The sequence below is a fragment of the Magnolia sinica genome, chromosome 2 (genome assembly GCF_029962835.1).
Source record: "Magnolia sinica isolate HGM2019 chromosome 2, MsV1, whole genome shotgun sequence".
NCBI classification, from domain to species: domain Eukaryota; kingdom Viridiplantae; phylum Streptophyta; class Magnoliopsida; order Magnoliales; family Magnoliaceae; genus Magnolia; species Magnolia sinica.
In genome coordinates, this window is record NC_080574.1 from 112,919,354 (window position 1) to 112,932,092 (window position 12,739).

The window sequence follows — 12,739 nt, forward strand, 5'->3', positions numbered from 1 at the left end:
TATCTTATCACAAGAAGTTCTGCAATTTAAAAGATTGTAACAGTAGACATCTTTGCAGTCTTAGAGTGTAATATCCCATCTCAATGCTGCTAACGAAAAAATCTATGCCTCAGTCTAGGTATGAATACTGGCTCCCCCATGTTCAATAAATTAGCAGACGCATACCAGGGATGAATTCATGTTTACTCACCAGTCTCTGATTTGCAACAGAACCCGTACAAGGTGCCTCTCTTATATATTCCTCCATTGTTGTAAGAAATGAAGGAGGTGGCTGTCGAAAATGAGATGCATAAAGAACCATAAAAAAGACATCCCAAAGTATGAACGACCAAAGTAATCAAATAAAAAAACTTACCCACTTTACCCAAATTTAAACAAATAAATTGGAATAAAAAAATAAAAACCTATCTCAAAGTTGGAAATTGGAAATTTCTAGTGAGCTCCAAGCCTTTGCAAAATTCATAAAAATCAGCAAGATTTTGTGCCTGTTGAAAGAATGAGCAAACTCAACAATCGATTTCTGGCTTCCAAAAAAATCCTAGAAATCTGCAGCTGAGCATCAGTTGTTCTTAGCATTAAGCACTTCAAATAAAAATAAAGGGCAATGAGACCTGGTGGCCTGCTCTTTTATAAATGTTGAGGGCTTTGACAGCATCATGTCTTGACATATCAAAAAACTGCATTGAGGTATAAAAATTATCATTTAAATAGAAGGCCCAATGCGATCCATTCTTAGAGGTGAGTATAACATCTAGAATAAGATTATTGATTCCATCATTCATGGAACAATATATTTTAAAACTCTCCTTCAATACCTGCATAACAAAAGTGGAAACGTTAAGAGATTGCATGTATATGTACAAATATAAATACTCTCTACTTTTATGCATTTTCTTCCCATGAATAGGAACCAATTCAAGAGTAGAGCCCAGCTCATGAATCAGGCCCAAGCCTCGGTATTCAGCCCATAATTTGCAGCGCACTGCATTTACATATCTTTATAATGTATGGCGCCTTTGGGGCCATGTGGCAAGCATAGGAAATGAAGGAAATTTTGAGATTCATGTATAGCTTGGGAAGGTCCTTTTTTATGGTTTTTTAAGTTGTATTTTGTTTTTAGAAATTTGTAGTATGTAGACTCATGGTTGTTCTTAAATGTAGTTAAGAGAGGTTTGTGTAATTGGTCTATATAAGGACCTATTTGCAATGTGAAGAAAATCCATTTTTGAGTTCTAATATATCTACACACATTCACACACATTGACACACACACACACACACACACACACACACACACATCATTTCTTGCAATTTTTAGTAGAAGAAAGAGTTGGATGATTCCGCGTTGGTCATGAGTGAGTCCAACCCATACCGGCCAAGTGATTCCTGGTTCATCGGCACCAACTTGGTGATTGCACAAATTTTCAGCTTTGGCAGGTCTATTGCTTGTAACATTTTTGGTACTTCTAGTTAATGAATGAATTTTATATTTTTTCTAGTCATTCATCATCAAGTTTATTTTCATGCTACAAAATTTCGTTCCATCTGAGTTACAGAAAAAAATATGAACAGTAGGGCCCATACCTAATGAATGGCTTGGATCTCACACGCATCCCATGTTCATCCTTCCATGGATGTCTTGGTTTAATTACTAGAGGCGCATCATCAAGCCTTATGGGAGATCACTCTCAATTGAAGTACTCCTCTAGCCTTACTCAAACCTTACATCAATCATAGACATTACAAGGACTAATTGATGATTATCAAAAGAGCATTGTTCTTGCTAAGAACTTCATCCCATGTTTTGCTTCATTTGTTGATTTGCGTCTTACTTCTCAAGAAAGAGGAGAAGTACACCCTTTTTCTCTTTTTGCAACTTCTCTCTTCTCTTTTCTCCTTTTTCTGAACTTTTTTTTTTCAACAGCTGATTCTTCACTCCTCTGAAGGACAGATTCCATCTTCAAGAGCGCTCTTTTCTAGTTTCTGGTTTCATCTCATATGTACTCTTATTTAATGGCCAGTATATTTCTTTGCAGGGGCTGCTTAGAATGGTTCATGGCTTGAACTTCAAAGACTGTGGCCTTCCTGTCAGCCTTCAGTTCTCATGGAAGCCTTCAACAGAAAATTGAACGTATGGTGCTCTAACCTTGACCATGAATTTTCCCCATTTATAGACTCCTTCATGCATATGGGCAAAGATAGTTTCTTATTTTTATCCAAGTGAGTAGTTAGTTCTCGATTTGTTTACTGACACTTATTCAATAAGAAGCTTGTATTGGGAATTAGAGTTTGGAAAGCTATTAGCAACACTCTATAGATACATACATATACTACACGTAGGGTGTGATTTTTAAGAACTATTTAAGAAAGAACTGAGTTTTTATGCTTCCATATCTGACTTGAAATACTAGTATTATGCCTCCTAACAGAAACTTGTTTAATTCACAACTTATCAATCCATATCCTACCCAAAATAGATCCCATTATTAAACAACTGATACTCGACTCCAAATCACGGCTTTATGTACTAAACAACCGGGATTAAGTAATACACATTTAAGATCAAATATAATGCAGAAATGCGGAATTCAGAAATGCATGTCAAAGTTCGAAAACAAGTGCAAAAACTAAAAGCATACCAAGCGCTTCGAGCATTTTGTCACATTCATCAAGGATAAAATGCCTCATTTCTTCAATGAGAGATCCTTATCTCTTGCTAGCACTCATTCTCTGTGGGTAGAGAGAACAAAAGCTACAGTTTTTCCCATTCCAGACTTTGCTTGATAGATGACATCCATCCCCAAGATGGCTTGAGGTATGCACTCATGTTGCACTGATGTAGAACCAAATAAAATTGGAGTGAAGGAACCCTTAGTAAGCACAATTTGACCTTCCAGATCCTTTTAAAAGAAAAGGTTTAACAAACCAATTGACTCCTCCAAATTCAGGTGTGTGGAAGTAGTGTGTTACCTGAAATGGTCAGATTAAATTGCTCAGAGAAATGTGCATGTTAACATGGTTATTACATAATACACAGCCCAAATCGCTGGTGTTTTGGTTGCGGCATTGAGGACCAAGCATTCTTCACAGGTATTTCCCATTTTGAACAATTTAGATAGTTCATCAGGTGGCACCCACATTGGATGGAAAACAGACAATTTAAAGTAGATATCCTCATCTGAACAATGAGATCTATGGACTTCTTTCTGTCACATGGAGATGGTTGTACATATTTTCTCTTTAACCATCCATTTGCAAACCATTTATCGAATAGATAGAATTATCCAAAGGGAAATTCGTGTAGAACTGTGCATCCATGGTTATGCTTACTAGATGCATGGTCTGGATCAATGAAAGGTAAGGCACACCTGTACATAGTGCTGATTCGAATGAAAACACCATCGAATTGGGATTCCTCCTACTAACATAAGGAAATGCAAAAGAAGTATAGAACAAGCAAGCCTTCCAAATTCAGCGCATATATAAATGTATGCATTGTGTTAACAATTGGCAATAACATCTACAGACACCAATTTTTGTGCTTAGAGTTTTCCTTTTTCTTTTTTCTTTTTTTTTTTTTGAAGAATATTTGCTCAAAGTTGTTTAACACATCAAAATTTTAATATCAGTTAATTCATCACAATTAGCTTCTCATTATAACAAAATCTGTGTTTTTCATGAAGTCAAACAGAAAATGAGAAGAACTTGACAAGAATTTGTCTTCCGAAGGATGCTCAAATCCTGAATCTACAATGGCTCGAAGAAGCTCTGGCTTTAGAAGGAAATCTCTGAATCCTGAGCTGTGAATTCCAACATAGCCCCTACATAACAGAGGAAACAAAGAATAAAGACATAGAGAATGCTATCAAAAGCAATCTCAAGACAGAAAGCTCAATCAATAGCAAGTAAGCATCTAACTCCGCATAAAACTTGAAATTCCGGTGAAGGAAAAAATAAAATAAAAATCTGATGACTCAATATCTGAAAACAGGGCAGCATAAAACCTATGAAAACAGGGTAGCATATCTGAAAACAGGGCGACATTGTAATAGTGCCTTTCATGGATAGCTATGATCTGGTTGTTTTGAAGACGGTTGCCATCTGTGAGTATGGGGTGAGTGAAATTCAACTATCAAAGTTGGAAATACTTCTAATTATGAAATATTGTTATCGTTAAGGAAAAAAATTAAAAATTTGTATGCCTTGATAATGGAAAAGTTTATAAGGATTGATGGACTTGATGTATTTGTTTATTGACACAGGTCCATGCATTCTCTGCAAATTATATCATGAAATGTGACGGTGACACATTTGTCAGAATAGAAATACTTCTAATTATGAAATCTTGTTATCTTTAAGAAAGAAAAAGTTAGAAAATTGTATGCCTTGATAATGAAAAAGTTTATAAGGATTGCTGGACTTAATGTATTTGTTTATTGACACAGGTCCGTACAGTCTCTGCAAATTATATCATGAAATGTGATGATGACACATTTGTCAGAATAGATTTGGTGATTAAGGAAGCCAAGAAAGTCCCCAGTGGTAGAAGCCTATATGTTGGAAACATGAATTAATACCACAAGCCCTTGCGTTATGGTAAATGGGCTGTGACGTATGAGGTATAAATTAACTTTCCCCACCTTTCCCTTAAATTATTATATTGCTCTTTTAAAAATAAAATAAAATAAAATCCGTTGCTTGAGTAATTATGTGGTACTAAATCGCTTTTAATGATAAATTGCTCTGAATTGCATTCCTTGAACGGGGGACTGCCATGGTTACATATTGAACTGTTTGGAAGAAACAAAGGAAAATCTGGAACTTTACTTGCCTTTTCCATCTTAGAAGAGTTTTTGGGGTTGGGTACTTATCTTAGTTTACTTATGCAAGTGAAAGAGGTATTATGGGACACCAACATGCTCCGAAAACAGTGTTTCCTCACTGACTTACTACAGGTTTATAGGAAGCAAAAGATTGAAAAGTAGATGATTTAATGCAATAAATAGAGCAGACTGGGAACTAAATTTCATATCTTGTTGGCAAAAATGGAACTGAATTGAAAACTTTGGTATTAGAGACTCTATTCATGCTCAGGCCTTTCATTTCTTAGAGAAGTCAGGACACTGGTCCAAACACCATGGCCTGTTGCATAGTCAGGATAACCACATTAGTCTAATTTACCACGACTAGAATCTCAATTCCCTGCTGACTTTTCAGCTTTAGTATAATGTCTATTGTCAAATGCAACAAACACTGCAAGCATTGGGGCGGTATTGCTTTTCTGGTGATTTATATACTTCATTGTAATATTTATGGTTTTTGGTGGAAACCTCGTCATTCGTTCTCATCGTCTTATTCATTACCAACTTCTCTTTCCTTCACTCTGAATAGCTCACAACACTATGCTTATTGTTTGTGTTTCAGGAATGGCCAGAAGAAGATTATCCACCGGATGCCAATGGCTCAGGCTACATCGTATCATCTGACATTGCACAATTTGTTGTAACAGAGTTTGAGAAACACGCCTTGAGGGTAAGATATACAAACTTCTGCTGCTGTTGTTTTAACCTTTATTACCAAGTTGAAAAAAAGAAAAAGAAAAGGAAAAAAAAGGCCTTCACGCTGACAATTCAACTTTGAAACAGCTCTTCAAGATGGAAGATGTGAGCATGGGCATGTGGGTGGAGCAGTTCGACAGCATGACACCCGTCGAGTATCTACACGACCTGAAATTACCGGCATGCTAGGGCTTCTCAAATCCATACAAAGGCTCCTACCGGCGCTTCTGTAGAAATCTTACGGCGCTTTTTCGCAAGAAAAAGTGTCCACAATCCATTTTTACCGGCGCTCTAATTGATTTTTAGCGGCGCTTTTCGCGTCGCAAAAACATACAATTATCGGCGCTCAGAAAGGCGCCACTAGAAGTTACCTAGCGCCGCCAATACTTTTAGCGACATCCCCATTTATCGGCGCTTGAATAGCGCCAATAATAGAATCGGCGGCGCTTTTAGGGACTTATAGCGGCGCTTGTGAGCGCCGCTAAAAGTCTCATTTTTTGTAGTGTGACCACCATATGGACATATATATCACAAAGTTTCAACTAAGAAAAAAAATTCTGGGCAGTCCAAGCTTTCTTAATGGGGAATAAAACATGTCAATTGGCCTACTGGCACAAGGACATGGCTAATTTTAGAGTCAGTGGCTCAAAAACTTTTAGACTACATGTATGCAAATGCATAAGCAAGTTCTTCTATTCATTGCTTATCTACCAAAGCCGTATGCAAGAAATAAATATACCGAACAGAGGTAAGCAGTCATAAGGAGAACCAACTAATTCTTGTTCTCATGCTTGCAAACTTGGCTAACACGGTTAGCATAAAACAATAGTCAAACCTGAAATCAAACAACATTTACTATCATAAGAAGATACCCGTTTTCTGGGAACTGAAGAGTAGTAGAACACCGATACTCTATGACTCCCTTGCCATATGCAGATATCACATTGTCAGATATATGGTTGAACTTCATAACTTTTATCGGGCCCATATGAATCTGCATGCAAAGGATAAAAGTTATGGGCCCGATAAAAGTTATCAGGCAAACCTGATAAAGTTATGGGCACGCAAAGGATGGCATCCAAATGGCCTGATTATATTATAAATAGGTTTTCAAAACCTAAGAAAGTAATGCATTATTGATGCATAATTCGTTAATATTATAATTTAATGAATGTGCCGAACCCCATGTTTTAGCATAATATATTATTATGTTAATATATTATTTACTTCATAACATGGGCACTTAAAATTAAAAATTCCATCTTTAAAAAAAAGCGCCAAACACCGTTTCAGAGAGAGAGAGAGAGAGAGAGAGGAACCAAATCAAAATAAAAGGTACAAGAACAATCATCGTTTGGGCTTTAAAGCCCTTTTCGTGCAACGAGAGATGTTTTGATACTCTGGAAGAGTGAGCTGGCTCATAAAAAGTCACTCAGAAATTGTACACTTGACCTTTATGTTAGTTGAATGAAACCGTCCAGATAATGGGCCCCACTTTGGATCGGGTTGTAAGCAAACAAATACACTGAACGATATCCTAGCTGGCAGATTAAGAGACATATAATGGACGGTTGTAGTGAAAAATGGTCAGTGATCAGCGTTCCTAAAGCAAATATCCATTAATTACAAACTAGAATCATCCAATTAATCTGGTTTTAGGAATATGGCCTATTCTCTGTGGGTATAACAACTTGGATGGTTAAAGTTGAGTTGGTTGAATGTCGAAGGCATGGTTTCTGAGGGCATAGCCATGAACCATCATTCTCTTCCAGAGTATTAAATAACTACTGCTATGCCAAGGTTCCACGTATTGATCTACTGGTATGGCACTTCGAAGCTTGCATGTGCGTGGAGAATGCATGTGTACCAATCGGGCTCTCCTAGAGTATTGAAATAATTACTCGGATGCAAGCTTCACCCAAGTGGCATCCTAGTTGGCACTCTGTGGACATTCAATGAATGGTTGAAATGGCAACTAGATTCAGTTAATCAGAATCAAGAATGATTTTCTGCAATTATCATAGTCGAATGCCAAGAGGAAATCTTAATGGGACCCACAATGGAAAGGGTAAAATCATCATTTCAAGGGGAGCAGATTAGGTGAAACCCTGGATCCACTGAGTTCGGTGGGACCCCTGACTGTGGGGCTTGCAGTGATACATGTGCCTTAAATCCACACCATCCAACTGTTTTGAAAGCTCATTTTATGGCACGATCCCGAAAATGAAGCAGATCCAAATCGTATGTGGACCATACCATGGGAAACAGTAGTGATTGAATTCCCACCATTAAAAACTTTATGAGGGCCACTAGAATGTTTAGTTGCCATCCAACCTGCTGATAAGCTTAGAAAGATCTGGATGAAGAGACTACACAAATATCAGCTTGATCCAAAACTTTTGTGACCCACGGGGAGTTTTTAATGGTTGATTAACACCATTTCCTATGTTATGATTCACCTAAGATTTGGATCTTCTTCATGTTTTGAATCATGCCCTAAAACGAGCTTTCAATATGGATGGTCGCATAGATGTAGTTACATGCATACCCCACAATCAGGGGTTCCACCCACCTCAATGGATACTACATCTCACCTAATCCGCTCCCCATTTCATGCAGGAGCTTATTATTTTTCACCGCGGGTTCGATGCTTGTGCATGGCACATAATGCTTTATCAATGGTGATTGATAAGTCATAAAGTCTCTAGATCCATTTGGAAAGTAGAAAGCTATATTTAAAGTGTATTTTATTTAGTGCATAGTTAATATCTTCCTATAAGAGAAGATAGAGATAGATTCTGGAATTACTTTAACTTCAATCTCCTACCTTTCAATTAGTTTTTGGATATATAAAGCAAATGTCAAGTACTATTTCAATTTAATTGAATTTTGGTAGCAGCGTGACTGATTCCTTTATATATTTGGAAAGCGTTGTATATCTTCAAGAAATATTAAGTGGTATGCGCCTTTAAACCACCCTCAACAATTTCTAAGTGCGAGGACTTTTTTCCTATTTTATTTTCTACATGTTCCTCTTCCTTTCCCTATTACAGCAACTTTCACCTAACGGTAGAGCATGGCAATTATTGTAAGCTCGAACGTGTGGGGTACACCAATGATGTTTTTTGGAGAAATCCAAACCGTGAATCAGTTGAGTGTACTCATGTTTACCATACATCAAAATAATACTCATGATCCAAAACTCAAGGGAGACACAACAGAGATCAATGTACAATCACTCCTAAAATCCATATACTCACATGTCTGGCCTACCTGTCTTTTTCAATGATATGAAGTCTTGTTTATCCCTTTCTCCCAATGGGGCTCTACCAACTAACAGGTCATATGATGTGTACACAACATGGTGGACCACATTCCATTTGAAAGTTTCTATGGTGAGCATTGCCCTCCATATGTTCCCAATGTTCCCTTCAGTGTGGCCCACCTAGTTATAGATAAAGCTGGGTTTTGGGATATAGACCTAACATGTGGAGATAAATCCAATGGACAGGTTGGATGGTACTCACACGTCACAGTGCGTCCATGTAGTCATCATACATTCTATTAGAACTTAGGTCATCATTCCCCTTGGCAATTCACTTCCTTTCCACATGAATTGTAAATGCCATACCCACTTATATGATATGACTCGTTGGATGCAACATCACTGTTGTCTGTCTTAGCAAAAACTTAGCTGGACTGGACTAGATTCTGACTGGAATGAGCTTCGAGTCTTGAACACATGCAATTAGGGTTGGCAATAGGCCAGGGAGGCCTTGCATGCCCTAATTGAACTAAAAATGCATGGCCATAGCTCTAGCCATGCAAGGCTAAGCTGTCCATGGCCAGCCGACATGAGCAAAAGAGTGAAATCATCAAAGGTTTGAAATACTTAAAATTTAAGAAGTTTTTTTTATTTTTTGAGGTATCCCCTCCTATCCACTAAAAGGCCCATCACATAGATGATTTTGACCAGACAAACATGTACATGTCCAAAGAGCTTTAAAACTACTTGTGCATGTTAAATGGGGCTTTTTTCTACTCATTTTATATGATGGTGGTGACCTCCTTTATGATAGGACCAAGGACCCAAGTTGGACTACTCATCAAACACCGGGCCTAGATTTCAAGCCTCGGCTCAGCCCTCAGGCTAAGTTTAGGGGGCCAAGCCCTGGCCCTACCCAGCTTTGGCCACCACGCCTGGCCCATTGCCGCCCAGTAGGCATGCAATGCCAGACATTAGTTAAACTGCATCATAGTTGGACCGAGTCAAGCGACCGAGTAGTGGTGAAATCTAGTTATTCCAGAGTCGAGTTGAGTGGACTAACTCAGTCGAGTCTTTTCAACCTGCACTCTTAATGCATATTTGCATCGTGCATTAAAAAGCGATAACAACCAGTAAATGGGAAAGTGGCTTCACCCTCAGCTATCACTTCTTCCCATTTCCAGTGGCTAAGATTACTCCATATTCCACATTTGCTCCCAGCCAGAATCAAGTTAACTTATAATGCAACCATAACTTTCCAGCTATTATGCCACTCCTAAATGGTGGGCCCTACAATAATTCCAATAGTGATACGGATTTCCTACACAAGTAGCATGTGGCCAAGAAAAAAATAGCTGAATGGACGAGTAGTGTACTTGGGCTGTAGGTGATTAGTAATTTCAAAAATAAAAAATAAAAATAAGAATGCTGAAATACCTTAACGAGTGCTGGTCACACATTATGTAGGCCACAAATTTTTATTTGCCTTGAGATGCCTGCTCTGAGCTTTCCATTAGGTGGGCTACAATATCTACATCTTCTGGCCTAAAATCCAGGCCGTTTAAGTCATCAAATGATCCACAAGATGACAAAAGAAAAAGAAAAAAAGAAACTGCATTAGCTGTCCATTTGTTTTTTCTGTTGTGACCCACCATGCAGGTAGTGAAATTGCCTGATATTTGGGCCATAAGTCTAATCAATGTGGCACTTGCACATGTGTGCCGTATTGTCACTTGTGCTTACATAAACGGCTAGGATTCTACACACATGTGGACATACCAAACCTAAAAAACTACATGTTCAGAAACGGATTGGGTCTTAATTCTATATACTAACACACTTGTTTGCACAACATGAATACACAATTAATACAATTAACAAACACTTCGATAACCAATTATCAAACCTTCAGGTTCCAACGGTACAATGACTGAATGCAATGCATCTGACGGCTCCAATGGCGCCGGGGCCTCATTACAGCCAACGATCTTCCGACATGTGTCTACTAAACATTGCCTGCAATTGGGACATGACGAATGCGACGCAAGCCATTTGTCGATGCAGTTGAGATGGAACCCATGTTTGCACTTTGGCAAGACCCGCACCTGCTCACCGTCAAGGAAGTCCGTTAGGCAGATGGTGCACTCGGGCAGCTTCAAGCTCGTCGAGTAGGCTAGCGTTGGGAAGGTCTTGAGAGCTTTCCTATCGACACCCTTGTTGGCTAGGCGGGCTGCTGTGGTCCGGTCCCTAGACTGGAAGACCACTCGGTTTGAGCACCTTAGCGCACACCTGATGATTGAGTTGAGGCCCAGAGCGCAAATTACCGCACAAAGGAGGATGGAAAGGATCATGACGACGTTGGCATCGAAGGTACTCTCACCCATGAGGGTCTGGGATGAATCGTGGTTGGCTGCCGCGATAGGTGCAGCTGCTACTGTGGGAGGTGGATGGTACAAAGGATTGTGTAGTAGCAATCTCCTTGAGTATAAGTTGCCTAGAAAAGAGCCAAACAAGGAAGAGCTGGAAGACAACATGCTGAAGTAGATGGAATTTGATGGAGTTGGGTGTGATGGGAGAGAGATTTATATACATAGAGAAGGAAGAGTAAAGGGTAGTTGTAGCTTTTTTTCCACAATATTATATGCTCTTTGATCCAGCTGTACATAAATTCAAGTTGGCCCAAGTGGGGCCCATGCATGATTATGGTGTACTCGTCGGATGGGACTCATCGGGATCGCATCCTGATCGAACGATCACTTCTACCGTCCACGTTCCTTGCCCGTTTTCACATGGATGCGAATATCCAACCGTTGATATATATTTCCTGTGATATAGGTTCCTCTTATCTAACGGTCTTTATTAATTATGGTTGGGCTTAATTGGGCCCCACTGAAATTTATACAGTGATAAAAGCACTAAAAATTCGCACCCGACATGGCGCACTATTATATTATTTAAGAAATCCGAGTGACCAAATCTTTTATCAAATATTCTAACTCATGGATACTTAACTGATGCGAAGTTGTCCATTGCTTTGCCTTTAAACGCACTGAATCCCCGAGTATCTTTTCTTGGCTGAGTCAATGAGCATCACTCGGAAGAAGAGTAGGACCCTCACTCAGCTTGGGTTTTCAATTCTGACAAGTGGAGCCCATTTCTCAGTGATCCACATCATTGGTGTATTGGACTAATCTTGGGTGTGGATTAATTCCAAAATTCTCCTAAATTGTACAATTACTATTTTTGATCTCTATGACACTTGTAGAGAATGGGAGCTTTTTAAGCAAGCATTTCAGGGAGAGGGAGGTCGAAACGTGACTCAAAGGTCTCATCAACTCGCCTTTTTTAATTTAATCAAATGCCAGGAAGAAGATTGGTGGTATAATCGATGTAGGTATCTCTCTGTAGAAGAAGAACATTTATTTTCCCTACTTCGATTAGGCGTATTTGCATTACTGAAGATTCTCTCGCCTAACAAACACGGCGATAGTTCTAGGTTAGGCAATGTGCAATCAAATAAGGGCTTGCCACTTTCCGACTCGTTGCTAAGTCATCTTAATGTCCTCTTATTTTAGGTGTTAGGCAAGTGTGGCCCTAAATATCTTCTCCTTTTAGCTTTTAGGTAAGATCTCCTGTAGGACGTCTGTAAAGAGAAAACAACAAAGCAATTAGTTTGCAGCTAGTCATCTCGAACCTACTTAGTAAGTCCAAAGCATATCTTATCTAACAGAAGAAAAATATTCCTTTTTCACACTTTTCCAACCTTATAAATAAATATCAAATGATACGCACATCTCTATTAGAAACAGTGCTTGAACCCCACATAATAAATTAAAATATGTTAGGTTGAATTTGGTTTGATTCTAATTATCAATCTGAGCCTACCATAAGTGTTTACATGTTGCACCAAAGATCA

The 12,739-nt window shown here is 38.7% G+C and overlaps 1 protein-coding gene and 1 long non-coding RNA gene across 2 annotated transcripts; both read right to left on the reverse strand.

Annotated features, from left to right (window-relative positions):
- Positions 1-581: 581 nt before the first annotated feature.
- On the reverse strand, positions 582-2,730 carry LOC131230213 (uncharacterized). The gene is made up of 3 exons (XR_009163910.1): positions 2,640-2,730; positions 750-815; positions 582-677 (listed from the first exon to the last, which is right to left on the reverse strand). It is a non-coding gene; the product is annotated as an uncharacterized LOC131230213 (long non-coding RNA).
- A 7,594-nt stretch (positions 2,731-10,324) lies between these two features.
- On the reverse strand, positions 10,325-11,993 carry LOC131237404 (RING-H2 finger protein ATL78-like). The gene has a single exon (XM_058235142.1). It carries the CDS (start codon positions 11,355-11,357, stop codon positions 10,698-10,700), a length of 660 nt encoding a protein of 219 aa, XP_058091125.1. The 5' UTR covers positions 11,358-11,993; the 3' UTR covers positions 10,325-10,697.
- Positions 11,994-12,739: the final 746 nt, after the last annotated feature.